This window comes from Daldinia caldariorum, assembly GCF_022478825.1.
Source record: "Daldinia caldariorum strain CBS 122874 unplaced genomic scaffold F4812scaffold_6, whole genome shotgun sequence".
Classification (NCBI taxonomy): domain Eukaryota; kingdom Fungi; phylum Ascomycota; class Sordariomycetes; order Xylariales; family Hypoxylaceae; genus Daldinia; species Daldinia caldariorum.
Genome location: NW_025953042.1, coordinates 785,648 through 804,244, shown reverse-complemented (window position 1 = coordinate 804,244; position 18,597 = coordinate 785,648). Strand labels below are relative to the sequence as shown.

The 18,597-nt window shown below is 48.6% G+C and overlaps 7 protein-coding genes across 7 annotated transcripts; 3 read left to right on the top strand and 4 right to left on the bottom strand.

The window, feature by feature from the left end:
• Positions 1 to 336: 336 nt before the first annotated feature.
• Positions 337 to 1,606, top strand: F4812DRAFT_347899 (uncharacterized protein). Its single transcript, XM_047931692.1, has one exon. The coding sequence runs from the start codon at positions 368 to 370 to the stop codon at positions 1,349 to 1,351; it is 984 nt and encodes a 327-aa protein (XP_047791134.1). The 5' UTR covers positions 337 to 367; the 3' UTR covers positions 1,352 to 1,606.
• A 118-nt stretch (positions 1,607 to 1,724) lies between these two features.
• On the bottom strand, positions 1,725 to 3,673 carry F4812DRAFT_424809 (uncharacterized protein). Its single transcript, XM_047933862.1, has 2 exons — positions 2,756 to 3,673; positions 1,725 to 2,574 (listed from the first exon to the last, which is right to left on the bottom strand). The coding sequence occupies exons 1-2, from the start codon at positions 2,938 to 2,940 to the stop codon at positions 2,283 to 2,285; spliced, it is 477 nt and encodes a 158-aa protein (XP_047791133.1). The 5' UTR covers positions 2,941 to 3,673; the 3' UTR covers positions 1,725 to 2,282.
• A 674-nt stretch (positions 3,674 to 4,347) lies between these two features.
• Positions 4,348 to 6,451, bottom strand: F4812DRAFT_347841 (WLM-domain-containing protein). The gene is made up of 3 exons (XM_047931691.1): positions 5,997 to 6,451; positions 5,736 to 5,910; positions 4,348 to 5,678 (listed from the first exon to the last, which is right to left on the bottom strand). The coding sequence occupies exons 1-3, from the start codon at positions 6,127 to 6,129 to the stop codon at positions 4,628 to 4,630; spliced, it is 1,359 nt and encodes a 452-aa protein (XP_047791132.1). The 5' UTR covers positions 6,130 to 6,451; the 3' UTR covers positions 4,348 to 4,627.
• Positions 6,452 to 6,699: 248 nt separating this feature from the next.
• On the bottom strand, positions 6,700 to 9,575 carry F4812DRAFT_424804 (galactose oxidase). The gene is made up of 6 exons (XM_047933861.1): positions 8,866 to 9,575; positions 8,630 to 8,784; positions 8,504 to 8,565; positions 7,583 to 8,446; positions 7,210 to 7,512; positions 6,700 to 7,157 (listed from the first exon to the last, which is right to left on the bottom strand). Exons 1-6 carry the CDS (start codon positions 9,333 to 9,335, stop codon positions 6,882 to 6,884), a joined length of 2,130 nt encoding a protein of 709 aa, XP_047791131.1. The 5' UTR covers positions 9,336 to 9,575; the 3' UTR covers positions 6,700 to 6,881.
• A 384-nt stretch (positions 9,576 to 9,959) lies between these two features.
• F4812DRAFT_347799 (mitochondrial carrier) lies at positions 9,960 to 11,437 on the top strand. Its single transcript, XM_047931690.1, has 2 exons — positions 9,960 to 10,346; positions 10,413 to 11,437. Exons 1-2 carry the CDS (start codon positions 10,242 to 10,244, stop codon positions 11,301 to 11,303), a joined length of 996 nt encoding a protein of 331 aa, XP_047791130.1. The 5' UTR covers positions 9,960 to 10,241; the 3' UTR covers positions 11,304 to 11,437.
• F4812DRAFT_347793 (TspO/MBR-related protein) lies at positions 11,438 to 12,316 on the bottom strand. The gene is made up of 2 exons (XM_047931689.1): positions 12,095 to 12,316; positions 11,438 to 12,011 (listed from the first exon to the last, which is right to left on the bottom strand). The coding sequence occupies exons 1-2, from the start codon at positions 12,207 to 12,209 to the stop codon at positions 11,572 to 11,574; spliced, it is 555 nt and encodes a 184-aa protein (XP_047791129.1). The 5' UTR covers positions 12,210 to 12,316; the 3' UTR covers positions 11,438 to 11,571.
• Positions 12,317 to 13,013: 697 nt separating this feature from the next.
• Positions 13,014 to 17,211, top strand: F4812DRAFT_424797 (uncharacterized protein). Its single transcript, XM_047933860.1, has 4 exons — positions 13,014 to 13,140; positions 13,555 to 13,879; positions 14,024 to 16,008; positions 16,064 to 17,211. The coding sequence occupies exons 2-4, from the start codon at positions 13,759 to 13,761 to the stop codon at positions 16,589 to 16,591; spliced, it is 2,634 nt and encodes an 877-aa protein (XP_047791128.1). The 5' UTR covers positions 13,014 to 13,140; positions 13,555 to 13,758; the 3' UTR covers positions 16,592 to 17,211.
• Positions 17,212 to 18,597: the final 1,386 nt, after the last annotated feature.

The following is an 18,597-nucleotide window of genomic DNA, read 5'->3' as shown; positions in this document are numbered from 1 at the left end:
GGATGGGGCAATACTCGACCGAATAAGTGAACCAATAATAGAGAAGGCTAGACTTCAATAGTTATCTAAGTTACATTTAACTAGGTACTTGTAAAAAGATAAAATACTTCCAGATAATATGGTTATACAGTAACCTTGTATCTACTATTCTATTTAATCAGTTGAATATAACAAGTTCCAAAGAGGAGGGAGTAATATATGTACAGTGGACTTAGGGGTATTACAACTCCTTACATAATCGTGAAAAATTAGCTTAGTAAGCAGATGCCCCACCGCAGATAGAGAATTGGACCAAAGATAATCGTCATAGGATCCAGGGATTTGTAAAGTGTAAAAGTTCCTATTCTTTTCAACTTAAATCAACAAGATGAACAACTTCGGTGTGATAGAGCTCGCGAGTACCAAAACCACCAACGCCCCTGGCTGGGCCTACGTGCCCGATACAACGCCTCACCTAGCAGCAGCAGCAACGGCCGCCGCCTCGCTCCAAACGGGCAACAGAAAACGAGCTGCTCGCAACCAGGCGGTCAACACCAGCGCTCTGTACGCCGATGCCGACGCGCGCCAAGAGGCGAAGCTGCGCAGAGAGATCGAGGCGCTCGACCGCGATAACTACCACCGCGACGTAAGCATACCCATCGTAACCAAGAGCAATAGCAGCAAAGCCGCGGTCAAGAAACACACCCCCAACGTCCGCAAGATCCTGCAGTCGCAGAAGACCTTCGCAAACCACCTCGACGACTTCGAAGCCCTCTCCGCCCAGGAAAAATCAAACCCCAACGCGGCGAGCTCTGCTTCTGGGGGCGTGTCTGCGTCTGCGACGAATACTTCGGGCGCTGGGGGTTCGAAAAAGGGATCCGCGGCGGAGAAACACCAAGCGAAAAGCAGCAGCAGCAGTAACAACAAGAAATCGTCTTCCAAAACCAAGTCCCGCTCTACATCAGTCTCAAAAGCCGCGCCAACCGTAAAGCAAGAAGAAGACGTCCCCATGACCGACGCGCCGCCAACCACCTCTTTCTCCTCTTCTTTGCTAACGCCGTACACCCGCCCCGGATACCCGCCCACGCACCCGCAAGACTCGGACCCCCTGCTGACCTCGCGCGTCCCGCCGCTGCCCACCGACGCCGAGCTGCGGGCCTTGCTCGCCGCGCCGCCGCTCGGCTACGCGGAGGCGCGGGGCCGGTGGACGGCGGCCGACGAGGCCGCCGGCAGGAGGTACCCGGCGCGCGTGTTCTGCGAGGTGTGCGGGTACTGGGGGCGCGTGCGGTGCATGCGCTGCGGCGCGAGGGTCTGCGCGCTCGAGTGCCTCGAGACGCATCGCGAGGAGTGCGTTTCCCGGTACGGGCTGTGATTCCCTAGTAGGGTAGGTTAGGTAGGTAGGTATTTACGAGTGCGGCCCAAGTCGAGAAGGGAGTTGAGTTAGTTCTAGGTAAGGTAGCTATTATTAGGGGTTCGCGTAAGAGTAAGTGGGTAGGGGGGAAGGCTTGAGTTTCTCTTATCGAGTGTATAATACAATACATACCTACATAAGAAGCATTCTTTTTTTTTCGTGGGTTGGCAAGGGGGAACAAAATGAGTTCAGGCGTCCGGTTGCAAAAGCGAGAGAGGTTCTTCTGTATACTTTAGGCTAGGAAGATATAAATAAGGGACACAGGACGCAAAAGGAAATTACGTTAGAAAGATACCCAAATCATAAAAAAACCAAGAGTTATTTATCAAACAAATCTCGTTCGTTGAAGGATATATACAGCATTGGTTTTGTTCTTTTCCTCTCCTCTCCTCTCCCCTCCCCTCCCCTCCCCTCCCAACAACAACTCTCTAGCTCTCAACTAGGGGGATGGGGTAAGAAGGGGGGGAGTTATGCATATGCCACCTTTTTTATACAAGTCTACCATCAACGGCCAACGATGTTTACAATCGGGGCTGCCGTTGAGGGGATGGGAAAAACCCAAAAAAAGGGGGGATGGATGGATGGATGGATATGCGCGCCGAACCTGCCAAAACGCCCCCTTTTCGAGTCCCGATGTCCGCCAGGGTATCCGAGACCCCCGATACACGGTACGCCTCCCGCCGAACGACCTCTTAACAAAGGAAAAGAAAAACCTGTCTCTTTTTTTGTGTGTTCCGATGCCCTCCCTTCCAGTGTCCTCATTCATAGTGCGACTGAGCGAGCAAGCAATCCCAAGATCTTTGTACAATGCCATATGTAGCGGTAGCGGAATCAGTCTAGTCGTGTTCCTTCTGCCCCTTTACAGATAGGTACCTAGGTCTAGGTAGGTACTTTACAACGGCGAATCGAGCGTGAAATCCACGTTGCCGCTGGACGCGCCGCCGGCACACGTGGCCTTCATGCTGCCGGTGGGGCAGACGGCGCGAGCGGCGCGCACGCACTGCTCCCAGCGGCCCTTGGAGATGTTGATGGTGGCGCCGGGGGTCGCGGCGCTGAGCTTGAACTCGGCGCTGCCGGAGCGGCCCGTCGTGGCCTCGGGCGCGCCGCCGCACTTCTGGATCGACCCCGCGATGCCCCCGCAGATGGAGAGCTCCGCTACGTTCTGGTCGTGGAACACGATGTTTCTTTCGACGTCGAGCCAAGGTTAGCCCAAAGAGTTCGTTCGCCCTTGTAATACCTCTTACTTTTTACTTGGCCTAGCCTCCTGGCCTGGCCTGGCTTATATAAGGTAGGTATAGGTATATGGAAAGGGAAAGGAAAAGGGGGAGAGGGAGAGGGGGAAGTAGTTGGTCTACGGAAACTTACTTATTCCGGTCAAGACACTGCACGTTCGAAACCGCCGCCGGATTCACCGACGTCGTGGCCCGCATGTTCAGGACCTCGAGGTGCTCGCCGTCTATCGAGTAGTGCGGCCAGACGGGGCTCGCGGAGGAAAGGCTCGCGCCGGCGACGAGCAGCAGAAGGGACTGGAAGAAGGTTGTGGAGAGCATCTTGGCCCAGAGAAAGTTTTTTTTTTCGAGTCTAGCTCAGAAACAGTTGAATTGAATTGAAGATGAGCAAGAAGAAAAAGAATGAGTTGATTTGATCAAAGTCGAAGGAGCGTATGAAGAAATGAAAAATCACAACACACACACACACATGCAAGACGTCAAGTCTGGAATGTTGTTGTCTTGCTGTTGAAAAAAAGACAATGAGAATGGAAAATACACGTAAAAGGTGACCTGCACTCCCCAGCCGCGGAAAGAAACGTGGATAGGACGAAGAAGAAGAAAAAAAGAAGAGAAGAGATCGACGGCGGGTTGAAGATGGTAAGGTAAGGTAAAGCTTAGCTCAATCCGTAAATCCAGAAACGAAGTTTTGACAAAAGCAGGACAGCCGGGCTTAAAATGCAAGAGAGACACTGCACTGCACACGCACACACAGAGGCACGTACGTACGACCTGCCACTCACGGGCCACGGACACCATACCTATTTCCGGATCCAAACCCTGGCTGGGGGTTTTGCGTTGTTGTTGCGTAGCCAGGGCCTGACCGACCCCCGGCGGCTTGGATGCCCAAATTGGGTGCGCAGGTCGATCAATCTGTGACGAAAGAAGCCTCCCTCCCCTTGGGAGGCGGCGATACCTACCTACATCACTCACTCATGATTGGAATGCTCTCGGCCGCGGGCTAGACGATACCGACTCTAACGGCTTGGCCCGTTTTCAAAATAGCAAAAAAAAAGAGAGAAAAAAAAAAGGGTGCTTGCTGCGTGTCTAGAAGTACCAAAGCGCATAAAACGTGCACTTTACGTCTTATTAACAGCAATATACCTAGGTACCTAAGTTAACGATTCCCACATTGTGGATAGCAGGTACGTAGCTCTTCTAAACATCTCGAAAGACAGGATGGCAGTCCTCCGTCCGATCACAATATTCAGATCCATCCAATGAGTACAAGATTTACCGTCCAATCTACCTTGTTAGGAAGGTTGGGAAGATCTGTGTCAATTCCCTCTCTCCCAGCCCGGCCAGCCACATTCAGACAAGCGCTTGGCTGGAGAGAATCACACATACAAATACCTCGGGGAGGGAACGTTGAAGACATCGAGGTGAGGTGGGATCGAGCCCCAAGGTGAAACGGTGGCGTCGGGGTTGAATCGACAGGGGTGGTGTATAACTGGGCAAATAGGCGACATCATATCATCCCGTCGTTCCCAAAACCCAAAGATCGGGCCACCCAACCAACCAACCAACTTTTGTTTCAATGTTTCTGAAACGTGTAATCCCCGATTAATTAGCTAGCTCTTATCCAACTTTGCTTCTTCCCCTTTCATCCCTTTCTAGAACCTCATACTTTCCGGGTAGGTTAGATACCTTAGGTAGACAGACGATTGACCCCAAATCAAAGACTCAAATCAAGCATTTTCTGCGCCGTACGATCGATCCTATGGTATCTATTAAAAACAGCAATTAGATGAGATAAGCCGGGAAGGATTAAAAAGGCCCTAAAGGCATAATTACCTACATACATAGGACTTTGACCTTATAAGAACTTGATAGCCAATGAACGATGAAGGCTCTCCTCTGTCTGAAAGAAACTGTCCGGCATGTGACCGTTGACGAAAGGTAAAAATGACACCAAAATTGAAAAATCGGTGTGCGAGCAGGTTTGCTTGCTTAGGTACTTGCTTGCTCTTTACACAGCTTTCCGCCCACCGCACACGCCGCAGATTCCAGCGTCCCCGGCATTCAGATACAAGCTTTCGCGACAGGATGAACTCTTGCATCTCCACGAATCAGGGACCTTGCCAGGATCTAAAACGTGAGAACAGACGCCACATATAGTAGCTTCTGGACCACTCTCGAACGAGCACATAGGACAAGTCCCCGCCGTTGAATTTGGGATGATGCTACTAGTAATAGAGATAGTAGCGCTACTCGCCTCTCCTTGCCGTGACTTCTTCGAACCATTACTTATCTTCTTCTCATTGCTAGCACGTGGTTTCGCTACTAGTTCGGCCGCTTGAGGTATAGTTCTTATCGGCGGTACCACTTCAAGCTTCTCAGGCTTGACTTTAATGGTGGATTGGAAAAGTTCTTTGAGCTCGTTCTGCGCGTCTTCGTCCCCGGTGTCCTCGTCTTCGCATACTTTGATTAAATTATGGCCCTTGGTATCGACAAGCCGCCGGCCGTTTATATCCACAATGGCTTCCTCCTCCTCGCTATCGCTCCCCGTCTCCGAGCCGCTGTCTTCTTCTTCTTTGATGTTAATATACGACTCAGCCTTGACCTCTTCGGCTTCTTTCTTCTGCTGGTCGAACCGAGCTAAGGCTGCTGCCGCTCTAAGTTCCCGGCCTCGTTTGCTTGCCGCCACACGGGGCTTGCCTTGAGGTTTCTTCCCTTTCTCCAGCTCGGTCTTGATAGCTTCGTCTTCACCGAGAGCAACCCCGTTCGCACCAAACTTCTTCAAAATTCGGCGTTGCTTCCTTTCTTGGTAGGACAACTGTTTCTTTTGTCTCCGTTTCCTACCCCTTGATCGATAGGTCCCTCCGCATAGATGCTCTGGCAGATGTTTATCTGATGATACTGTGTTCTTCTCAAACTCACCGGTTTCTAATAGAGCGCCCCTACCCCATAGTCCTTCACCGGTGTAGTTCTTCGACCACAAGACTCTCATCTGGTCTGCATAGCTATTTCTTACAGCCCAGAACGCCTTTGAATGGTTCATCTGCTTGCAATGAGCCAATCTAAATAAATAATTTTGTTAGCATTGAACGCAGACATATTGCTAGATATAGACATACTCATGCATCATCACCATCTGGACATAGTTGAATGGTAGCCATTGTCTGGTAGAAAGTGACTTCAACACTAGTTGTATCACTTCTCCTGCATTGAAATTACGACCAACAAATTCCCGGTTTGGCTCGTATTCTTCTAGGGATACGACCAAGATATGATGCTCTCTCATAATTGGTACTAAAGAAGTTAGCAAATTAATTTGAATTCGAGTCAAAGTCATGATGCATGCATATAAGTCGAAGCTTGTTCAAAGAAGCACTTACGGCATTGCGCCGCGATCCGTTCTAAGAACTGCTGCGCGATCTCTTTGTCAGGGCCTTCCAGGGGTTTGATGAAGACGATATGGTCATTCGGCTGAGATTTCCTCGCATTAATCCTCTCATATCCCAGAGGCATTTCGATGCACGAGGAAGAATTTTGATAGCGGGTTGGAATTGACGTTGGAGCTCTTTGATAATTGATTATTTGACGCGCGCAAGTGAGACGAGTCTGAATGGTGGCGATGTCTCTTAAAACAGTGACTCGAGGAATTACAGCAGCAATTCTACTCTGCACGTGTCTCCCGCGGTAATGAATAAATCAAATTCGATAGATTCGACGAAGTATCTTTAAATTTTAATATCGGAGAACTAAGAAGTGATCAAATATTGGAAATGATTCAATCGTTTCTTGCTTTCGTGATGGGAAAGCGATGTGGCGGTTATCAAGTTTTAGGAGGTTATAAGGGCTGTCTTATCGGTGTTACAGGCAGAACATCCCGCAAGCCCCACTATCATCACTAATAACTCGCCCCTACAAAGCCTTAATCTGCACCTCTACAGGTACCTACTAATGTAACAACATTCACCAGCATCAAGTAAAGTATTAAAGCCACGATGTTTACTTCAAGTAGACGAAAGAAGAAGAAATCTTTGAAATTAATAAAAATCTCATGTACAAGGTACCTGTTTGGAAGCTAAGCAAGCTATTAAGCCAGTTCATTTTTCATTCATATTTAACGCTATGGATTTCTCACTTATATCAACCCAGATATTTACTGACAGCTTAGAAGTATGTACAATACAAGCATCAACGCTTTTCGCCCATATATTTCCTATGTAGCAACATGTATGTACGGAGCCTTCTCTTAAATTCAGAATAAAGATGCATCATCTTCTTCGTCCGGCACCACCAGCCCCTGAGTCACCTTTATCAGCCAGTGACACCACTTCGCCAATTCCGGCGGCTTCCTGCTCGTCCTCGAGGGCAGTAATCTCCTCGCGGCAGTCCCACCACTTCTCTTCGCTAAGCTCGAACGCCTTGGTCTTGATCTCCTTGATCGAAAGCGTTTCGGGTTGGATACCCTTCCATCTCAAGCTCATCATGAGTATTTCTTGCCACTCGTTGGAAGTCCGGACGAAGAAATCCCTTCTAGACTCGAAAGGCTATGAAATGTCAGTTATATGCTACAGAAGAGGGTTTTCTCGAGATACATACTCGTGGGTGTGGTAGTCCGTCGTCGACCATGGTAGCAGCTGTATCGGCTTCTGACACATCGTCAAATACCGAAGAGCCTGCGGTAGACGCCGTGTCGGCTTCTGACACATTGTCAAATGTGGAAGAGCCTGCAGTAGATGCCGTATCGGTTATCGACACCTCGTCCAGCTGCTTCTTCTTGCGTTTACTTGGGGATTTGAGAGTTACAAGTTCTTCATCGAACTTCTCATCATCGCCTTCCTCGTCCTCGTCTTCCTCATCATCCTCTTCGTCTTCTTCGTCTTCATCCTCATCGTCGGAGCCCTGCACACTAATGTTAGATCAAAGCAACCAAAATAAAAATCACTAATAACGATAACCAGAAAATACTTACGACCCAATTATCGTCTTCTCTCTTGAAAATTTGCTTGCAGCCATCCATTTTGCCAAGATCAATAGCGTATAGATCGTCAAATGTGAACTCGCGATCTTTGGCCTCGTAGGTACCACCGTAAATGTACAATATATCATCCTGTACTGCTAATTGGGCATTAAATCGCGGGTGCGGGAATTCCACAGATACCGGCATCTCTCGAACTGGCTTTTCTGGTTCTTCTGGTTCCTGTCCGGTTTTTAAATCGATATTCATTTCGTCAGCATCCTCCACAGAGGACCCAGCTTGTAAAGCTGCAAGCTGCTTCAGTAGTTCCTCTTCGTTTGCTTGGGCTCTGCCACGCCGATTGGCCCTCTGCTCCGATGCAGGGGCTTTCTTTTGGGTCCTTGGTTTGCGTAGCGACAATGGAAAGAATCTGTTCCTTTCTATGTTCCATGCGTAGAGTTGGTTGAAGAATTCGCTGTCCATACCCTCCTCGCTCTGTTCAACATCGTGAACGCCGCCGAACAGAATACCACGTCCCTTGTGAAAAGCCATAGTCGCTCCGGCACGGGACGGAGTGGGCGCGTTTGCTGGCTTTTTCCGCTTCTCCCACCTTACATTTGGCGGCGTATTCGGCGGGGAATCTGCAGGGGGCTGGGTTATTCGCAGGAAGAAGCAATCCTCGTGCACTAAGGGTTTAAAAATGTTTCTCTGCCCCTGCGATGCACCCTTTGCTGACTTGTTTGCCGATACAGTTGCCTTCACCCTAGAGTAGCCTCCAAACAATACGGCACCTTGCTCATGAGGGAGAAAGGTGAAGGACGACCTGGGGTCTGGTTTGAGCTGCGCAGGTGGAAGTGTGGGATTATGCCAGATGAAATTCTGTATCAAACATCAGTGTTAACCTTGAGATATGAATTAGGAAAGAAACATCCTAACCTGAGTGTCATAAAGCCAAAGATCGCCTAGATACTTTGTTTGATTGGAAGTATCTTGGAAGCCTTCAACTGCATATTAGTATAATATTTCAAATGTGATATTCATACACGGTAGTCAAATACATACCGCCGAAAAGGATAATGTAATTCTTATAATAAGTCATACGATGGCCACTCCTCGCTGGGGGTGTCTTGCCCTTGCTTTCTATACGTGTCCATTCCCGGGTACTGGGCTCGAGTCTCCAGAAGTCGTTGTAATGATAAAATGTACCTTGCTTGGGACTATACGGGTTATGTAAGGTTAATATGAGATTTTATTGACGACAACGCTTTTGTAAGACACGACGCTATTGTACGACGAACCTGCTGAACTCTCCTCCAAATAAGAAAACCGAGTCTTTTTGGTTTCCTCCTCTACACCAAGCATGGCCAGACCGGGGAAGGGGAGCATTTGGTGATGTAACACAATGCCATTCATCTCTATCTGTATAGTAGATATTGAGGTCATTGAAGAAACTCGCGAGGGCTCCGTTCCACGTTTCTCCGCCAAATAATAACAGCTGGTTGCTATTCGAAGGGGAAGCTAGGAAGGTCGCGGACGACCGTGGCTTAGGGGGCGATTCAGAGACAGTCTCTGTGACCTTTACAAATTCCTCTTGAGCTTTCTTATATTCGGCAAGGACCGCATCTAGATCGACATCCTCGGCATCGCTTCCTTCGACCTTGGATGCCTTAACCTTTTCCTTCTTCTGGGCCTTCTTTTCCTGCTTCTGCTTCTTTTCGGCGAGCTTTGCCTTCTTGGACTCCGATTTGGATTTCTTATCCTTCGCCATCGTCGTATTTCCTTATATACATGGTATGGTCATAACTTATAAGAATGTTTACCATCTGCTTCATTGGCTGATGTAGACTTGGTATCTAGGAATGACACGAAAAAGAGTGGATTAATTTGTTTATACGTTAAGGTATACAGTCGCGCTTTGACTAGGTAATCAACAAGTGAAAACAGCTGCGCGTACTTAGAGTTTGTTTCACTTGCCACCTGTCAGCCCCTCCCCGGTACTACCTAAAAAAATGCCCGATGCGTACCTTTAAGCTCCATGATGTAGAGGTAGCTCTGCACGTAAAAGTAACTTTGCTTACGAATTTATTTACCTTTTATTTGGATTTATAGCATTGCAAACCTTTCTGAAAATACAATTCACACGGCTTGCCTACTGCATACGACGTTGTTCCAAGTTCCAACACACTTACACCGAGCGAAGACTTCTCGGAACCTCCAACTTCTTGTACATAATGATTTTCAATTAGGCAGTTCAATTCGCTTTCACCCACTTTTAAAACGCTCTCATATTTTTGTTTTATTTCTCTTACCTAGTCGCCGAAATAGTCCGATAGGCACTACTTTAATCATGGCATTTGCACCCACTTAGGACAAGCGGTCACTCTTGTGTCCCGCGTCTACGGTTTATAACAGAGAGGGAAAAAAAAAGCGCGGCCGAGCGCAAACTAGCTCCACTTCACCACTCTCGCCCGTGACAATAATATCGATATGTTCTAGCAATAAACTCGGGCTTGGGTTTCGTCACTCCCATCTGCTTCTATTATATGTGACTGTCCCATTTCCAGCTATTTAGTTTGCCTTCCGTGGTTTCAAAGGCTGTCCCCGGGATTCCGGCTAAGCGTTTGCCACCTCTTGCGCCTCTCCCACCCCCCTTTGGAATCTTCACGCTGGAAATATGGCAAGCACGGAAGTAGAGACATTGGCGGCGAAACCCTCGCAGGCTGCTGCTCACGGAAGGTCGGCTCTACTGGAAGCCGTAGAAGATATTGTTTACGGATCTGTGAGTTATTTGCTCAACAACACTCATCCTGTTTTTCAGAGCGCTCTAACAAAATGAAATTGTTAGACTGCTGGCATTGTAGGCAAATATATTGAATATCCCTTCGACACCGTCAAGGTCAGGTTGCAGTCCCAGCCCGACCATGTCCCTCTTCGCTATACTGGTCCGCTCGACTGCTTTCGGCAGTCTATAAAAGCCGATGGCTTCCTGGGGCTATATCGTGGGATAAGTGCGCCGCTTTTCGGAGCCGCGGCTGAGACGAGCAGCCTCTTCTTCTTCGAGCGCATAGGCCGCGAGTTGGTGTACGCGTCGGGGCAATTCTCGCGCGACAAAGTACTTCCGCTTTCGGCGCTGTGGTTCACCGGCGCCTTTTCTGGAGCTTTGACCTCTTTCGTCCTGACGCCCATCGAGCTTGTCAAATGCAAGATCCAGGTGCCCACATCGACTAGTGCGGATGGGGCAGCGCCGAAGCCCCCCAGTATCATGTCGGTTATCCGAGACGTGTATAAGCACGAAGGCGTAAGGGGTTTCTGGCGCGGCCAAATGGGTACATTTCTCCGGGAGTCTGGCGGCTGCGCAGCCTGGTTCGGTTCGAAAGAGACTACAACAAAAATGTTTTATATGCTTAATGAGCGATCCGCATCGCCGCAAGCAGAGGATGCTTTGGCTACGGAGGCGTTGCCGTTGTGGCAACAAGCTGTTGCTGGCGCCTCCGCGGGTATGTCCTATAATTTTCTGTTCTTCCCTGCCGACACCGTGAAGTCCCGCATGCAGACCGCCCCAGTTGGCCGTTCTACTCAGCCTAAGACATTCTGGCAAGAGGGTAAGGCTTTATGGAATCAACACGGGCTACGTGGACTATACCGCGGATGCGGTATAACGGTGTTACGATCAGCACCCAGTTCGGCATTCATCTTTATAGTATTCGATGGCCTAAAGCGGTATTTTCCCATGTGAATCTTGGTTCAAATGATATTTTGGCGATGTATCAATGTATACGGGCGTGTGATAGAGAAGGTATAGACGGAGCGGACGTAGAGGTACCGGCGTTTTAGGCGTCATAATTCATAGTCAATTTCATGGATCTGTTATTGAGCGTCGCCTACTATATTTCGCATGTAACATAGCAAAATGTCTTATCAGAGAGGATAAGTCAAGTTCCAGGTCCCAAAACATGACTTGTAAAGACTGGCCTCGAGCGACTCAAAACACATGCAGTCTTCCTTCACTGTGCCCTCTTCGCCAATGCCGATTCGGATATATCCCAATTGTTCAAGTACCCAACGCCCGCAGTTAGATACGTCGCAAAGCCGAGCCACGCCATGTACGGCACTTGGCACCAACCCGCTATGCTATCAACCGAGAAGTACAGATAGGTCAGATAACCGTTAATCCCGATGAGCGACACAATATCCGCCAAGGCCAGAACGGGCTTCCGCAGCCCGAAGAACAGGGGCATCCACAGTAGGTTCAAGCCGAGCTGGACGGAATACAGAGCGCGCACGTCGTCCGTGGAGACCGAGGGGGGCGGGGACCGCGTTACGACGCGGTGAGCTGCGTAGCCCATCAGCCCGTAGAGCACCGTCCACACGGGGCCGAAGACCTGCGGTGGAGGACGTAAGGGGGGTTGCTTCATCATGACGTATGTAGTCTGCGTTTTTCTCGCTGTGTGCAGGGTCTGTCAGCGGTTGTGCCTATAGGTCTGGATAAGCCGGCAACTGGGAGGGGGGAGAAGAAGAAGAACGTACGTCGAGAGCTGAAGCCTACCGTCGTGCCGAGCGCAATGGGCAGCAGTATTGAGGCTGCGGGATTCCCGAATACATCGTACGGTATGGCGTTGAGACGAGAGATGTACGCCGTCATCTTGAAAGGAAGTGCTAGGTTAGCTACTTGATATTCAAGATCTTGTCGGCAAGCTTAATATCGCTCGTATCTATTAAGGTATTAACTAGGTGGTGCACGTCTAAGTAAGGATCTAAAGATATATTCGTGTCATCTTCAATCCCGTCGTTCCACCAAGTTACGATTACGTCGGGCACTTGTGTTAGGGCGGGTCTCTTTCCTAGTACAAGCTTTATTAACCCTGTCTAAATTTAGGGTTGCATATGGACGATGGACGATAGTGTAAAAAGCTAATGCAGAGTTTCTTAACGCCGATTTGTTCTCTTCTTGATATCTTTGAATCGGTATTGTTACTTGGGCTGTCTTTGTGTTATTAGACTCGTTATTATGGCAAATATGATTATATACGAGGCATATTCAGATATCCAATACGAGGTACCTGATATATTGATGGCAATAAAGATACACCGCCAATACAATTTTACAGACGCGGCGTTAATGCAGCAATCATTGTTTTCGTCGCATATTCCATGGTTCGCCGTTAGATAATAATTCATCACACAACGGCGTCCCACTACCAACTAACCTTAGGTAAAGTTAGCTGAATGCCAACGGCACACTCAATCCCCCGTTTGTTACAACTTGGCAGCTTACGTATATCTAGTACCTAGTACCTAAGACGTTTGGCACACGCACCACGCGCCACAGTTGATGACTAATTCCTTTCGTGACGCGCTTTCATTGTCGGCATTCAACTGAGTTTGCCGCATTCTGTCGGGATTTTAGCCACATCCGCCCTATTGTTAGTTAGTTGGTCGGGTAGTTTTGGTTGGTCCCCCGACGATCGACCAAACCTCCCATCATCTTCTTCTTCCCTTTACAAACTATCAGCGGATATCCAGCTTGGGACATCGCGCCCTCAGGAAATCATCCCGCCATCGTCACTCACACAGTTCGTCAATCCTTTTTTCTCACCAAATTCCTTCTTATCAAAATAGCCTTTCTAGCACTCCCATTATTATCCCCTCCCATTTTCCTCACGATCTCTTCCCCCCTTTAGACTTTAGAAACCTGTACACACCTTGGTCGAACCTAAATCTTTCCTCTTACCATCATTCCGCTTTTTCCATGTCCACCTTCCAAAAGCCGTGAACAAACTTTTTATGTCTTCCTTGCTCCCCCTTTATTTTCGGTTTGCTTATTGCAGAGCTCATGCTCCTGCCCATGCTCAGCTTCTCAATTTGGCTTGCCGATAAACATTGTCTCTCATGATCTTACCAGACCAATGCCTTCTATTCTTCTCATTGCTCATCCCAAACATTATCAAAATGGTTTCTCTAACGGCAATCGCCTCGTCAAACAATAGGGAACAGGTCCAATTTCAAATACAAGCAATCGGTATCACCTAAACCCCGACAAATTACCACCTATACAAGACCTGCATATAGGCCACCCGCCTTTTCGCATTATTAAAGAGCAACAAGGAGCCCCTTAAAATAGGTACCGCCGACCCGAGAACCATTAGATCGAGAAAGTGTCAATGCCAATTGTCCCGCACTAAGTAGACAAGATGGACTCGTACACGTATCGTGATGCTTCCGGTCGCACACCGCCCGATCGCGGTTGGAGTAGCCGCGACGATCGCGTCAAAGACGAGCCTCGCGACAGTTTCTACCGTGGTCGTTCACCTGGTGCGTTCACGATTACTTTCTGGCTTTTCTCGCCTGTGCTATATTACGCGCTATTTGAATTATACCATGTTTTGATCATATATGCTATATTAAATGGCATCTTCTTTAACTCGTATAGCTTCGAAGTAGGACTAACAGTAATAGGCCACGATCGTAGCCGACGTAACCGATCGCGCTCCCCACCTCCCGTCGACCGCTACGAACCGAGAGGACGTGGTCGAGATGATTATGTCGGCGCTCGTGATCGAGATGACAGGAGGCGAATCAACTCGCCTCCTGCGAACATTGATCGCTACGTTCCGGGCCAAGGAGGAGGCCCTCAACCACCCCAACCTACCGTCAACCCGTTGACAGATCCTGTCAAATTGCCTTTCCAGGTTGGGTTCTCTTACTTTGGTGAATGGTGGCGAGCCAATGAGAAGATTAAGGAGGAGAAGGAGCGCTCCCGAACTGGTCGAAGACGCGAGCCTGAACGACCTCGCAGAGATACGCAAGAAGATCGTGATAAAGAAAAGGCCAGGATCCAGGCCGCCTATGACGCGTATAAAGAGGAGCTTCAAGCCAAGATGGCCAGAGCTTTTGTAGCCGAGCACAAAAAAGAGCAATGGTTTCGCGAACGTTATGTCCCCGAAGTTCGAGATGGCTTGCGCAAGCAGATCAACGAGTTTCGGCGTGGTGCATATAGTCAATGGGAGCAGGACTTGGAGTCAGGCACATTCGATGAGTTTTCTCTAGAAGGAATTCCCAAGAGCGAAAGCAACGGGGCTGGTGGGGTCGTCGAAAAAGAAGAGGGCGAAGCAACTGCAGCAAACGAGGTCCTAGGAGTTGGTGACCTCGTTCCTGCAAATGGCAGCGACCTTAGGGACGAAAACTTATACCAGCCTACTCTCCTCATCAAGACGATTGCTCCTCATGTTAGCCGCCAAAATCTGGAGACCTTCTGCAAAGAGCACCTTGGAGAAGAGGAGGGTGGATTCAAGTGGCTATCCCTCAGCGATCCAAATCCTAGCAAGAGATACCATCGTATGGGTTGGGTAATGCTACATCCTTCGTCTGAAACGGCGGCACCTGTTGAAAGGGCGGACCCGAAAGATGAGGATGACGAGATGAAGGTCGAATCACCCGTAGCTACCACAACAGCCGAGAAGGCCCTCGAGGCTATTAATGGCAAGACTGTCAAGGACGAGGTCCGTGGTGATTTTGTGTGTCACGTGGGCGTCCACAATCCCCCAAGTAATCCTCGCAAGAAGGCCTTGTGGGATCTCTTTTCTGCTCCTGAGCGGATCGAAAAAGATCTCGGCCTTGCTCAGCGACTTGTCAATAAGTTCGAGGAGGATTTTGGTTCAGATTTCAATGCTACTCTCAAAATTGAAGAAAGAGTTGAGGCTTTACGCAGTGCGGGAAGTTTGCAGCCGGCTATATCGTCACCGACAACAAAAAAGGTTAAGAAAGATCGTAACCTTGACTTTGATGAGGCAATGGACGATGGCGAAGAAGGTGAAATGGGCGAATCTGACGAAGAGGGTGCTATAGATGACGAAGTGGACGACGAAGACATTCTGGTAAAGAAGAAGCAACTCGATCTCATGATTGAGTACCTTCGCCGAGTGTTTAACTTTTGTTTCTTTTGTGTTTTTGAGAGCGACTCTATTCACGAATTGACACGAAAGTGTCCCGGCGGTCACCTTCGTCGACCCCGAAGCACACTCTCGTCCGCCGCTAAGAATGTCGCACGCGCCAGTGCTAGTGGAGAACCATTTCCTTCTAAGAAGTCCAAGGATTCAAAGGAGGAGGAGGAAGAGGGCGAGGCACCTGAGCCTGATCGCAAATTCCGTAACGCATCTTCTAAAACTGAGCAGCAGCTCGAACGTGCGTATAAGTGGGTTAAGACGTTTGAAGACAAGATTATGCAAATTCTCGAGCCCGAGTCAGTAGACATTCGTAAACTCGGCGGTAAACCCACCGAGGATGCTCTCAATGACGAGCTCTCCAAATTTGTTAAGCAGGAAGATGAGCATAAGTGGAGGTGTAAGGTACCTGAGTGCACGAAACTTTTCAAAGAGGAGCATTTCTGGAAGAAGCACGTGGAAAAGCGTCACGCTGATTGGTTAGATATGATGAAGCAAGAGGTAAAATTATACACTATGGGGGTGATGAGTAAACAACAGCTAACAGTAAATCTAGTTTGATCTAATCAACGCATACGTGCTTGATCCCGCGCACATTGCGCCTTCGCGAACCGATGCCAATAGTAATGGCCATTTCCCGCCTTCTAATGGCCAAACGCAGCAGGGCACCCCCCGCGGATTTAACTTGCAAAACTTCACCATGAACAATATGGTCCCTCAATTCCCTGGCTTCCCCAGCCTGCCTGGTATGCCTCCGCTCTTCACGGGAAATAATAATGTCCAGGCTCCCGGGTGGACTGCAGGAGGTGAGGAACGTAGCGCCGGCCCTATCCGTCGTGGCGGTGCCAACTCTGGACGATTCCAGAACCGCACCGGTCCGTACGACAGACGTCAGCAGCAAGGACGTTGGAGTCAGGATGGACAGGGTGCAGGCCGCGGTAGAGGCGGTGCCGGTCGTTGGGGTGATGGTGCCGCAGGAGGAGCGGCCGTCGGTCCTCGTGAGGCCGTTCAGGGTCGCAGTCTCAAGAGCTACGAAGACCTTGACCACGTCGCAGGTGGAGGCGGCGGTGAATTAAACTACTAGGCTCTCCAGTAACAGGTATGCAAAATAGGCGTGAGATTGCCAACATCACGCCCATTACAGTCCACCAATTTGCAGGAAACAAGGCTTGCCTCATACAAGTCAAGTCATATGCTATTCGTTGTATCCTCAAATGATATGCCATGGACATCGAATCGATTTCCTTATTTTACGACAAAATATTAACAAAACAAATCCACCCACCCGCCCAATTGTCTTAAGTCAACAAGACAATCTAGCCAAAACCCCCTTTTCGTCAAGCCCCTCGGTCCGGAACTTTTGACCTCTTACCCATGGTTAGTCCGCTTAGGTTGCTCAACCCATACTGCGCGCCATCTCGAGGGCAAAAGGTAAAACCCTGTAAGGTCGTTGGCTTTCCCCCCTTAACTTGGCATCCACGACAACGGTATTTCTTAAAAGGGGAAAGGAAATGTGCTTTGACAAAGACAATACTGTGCGTGGTGGTATCGTATCGCCTTGTCGAGATAACCCGATAGCCCAAGCCGCTGTGTCTAGATAGCTTACCTACCTAGACACACATACGTTGTTGTTTTTTTTAGATTCTTCGCGTAATGAATTGTACAGTACACATACATGCACCATTGCCAATTTGGCATTTCATATATTTCTTTCGTCTTTTACGTGTGTGTGCGTGTGCTATGCGTGTGCCCCATTCATGGCGTTATTATATTTATGCCGAGCCTACTAGGTACCTACCTACTCACATAACTCTACTACTCGTCTTCCCAGGTAGGTATTGTATGTACCTAACCTAATATTCAGGTCCTTCTATGTGCCGTTTGTCAAAATCCTGCATTCCTACCTCACCTACGTACGCGACGGCTATATTATGCAGGCCAAGGTACGGCTGTGCTGCGCTGCGCACCTAGGAAGTACTTACCGTAAGTATGAGGTATATATTAGAGGTAGGTACCGAGGAGGTAGGTATACATTGTATTATATTGTATGTAAGGTAGGTAGTTAGTCCTATTGGACACGTGGATCATCGGTGATCCCGCATACGGAGTACATCACAAGATCGGAAGCTTGACACGACGATTTTTTATTTTTCTTTTTATTTTTTTCTTTTTTTTTTTGTGCGCTGAGCAGGTAGCTAAGGTTTGAGTGAAAAAAAAAGGGGGGGGAGGGTGAAGAAGGACAGGGTAGGTAGGTAAGATCGGTGAGGTTTAACCGTACAGAAGACAGATGAACGTATAAACATATAAGTATCTTACCCAGGTTAGTACCTTAGGTACCTGGTAGGCATATGTGAAATTATTCTTCAGCAAGATACCTACCTCCTATCTGAAGTCTATCATCCACGAGCTAGCGTTGCTTTACTGTGCGTACCTGACTTACCTAAGATATATACGCCCGCATACGCAGGGGGTAGATCAAAAAAAAACTTGTAATGTAGGTAAGCAAGTAAGTAAGTAACAAAATCTGCACGGGTCGGTGACGCCTAACGCATAACCCGTGAACGGCACGCAGGAATAGATTATCTTCTTCTTGGTATTGATATATGGCGTGCAGAGAGAGTGAGAGAGAACGTCGAAAGTAGCGGTCAATCAGCCGAAGGATTGGGTAGTAGTGGTGATGGGCTATTAATGGTGGGAAGGGGAAGTGCGGTTGCGGGCCGAACGTTGTTGTGAATTTGCCCCGGCGACATTAATATACAATGGTTGTCGGCGAGGAAAACGTATGTGGGAGAGCGAAGTGTTTCGGATGCGTGCGGCGAAGTAGTAGTAGGGATATATGTGAGAGGTAGACTACCTATATGCACCTCAAAACTGCCGATGGTACTATGAAAACCAACTCCAAGTATGCAACTTAGAAATATACCGAGGCCATGAAAGAGGAAAATACGTCACCTATATTCCAAAGGTAGTGCAACATATGAGCGAACAGCATCTGCCCATGTGTATCCAATATATATAAGAGAAGCACCAAGGAATCATACCAACTGAGGCATTGGGATAATGGAAAGGGGGGATATAAGTGGCCCGGTA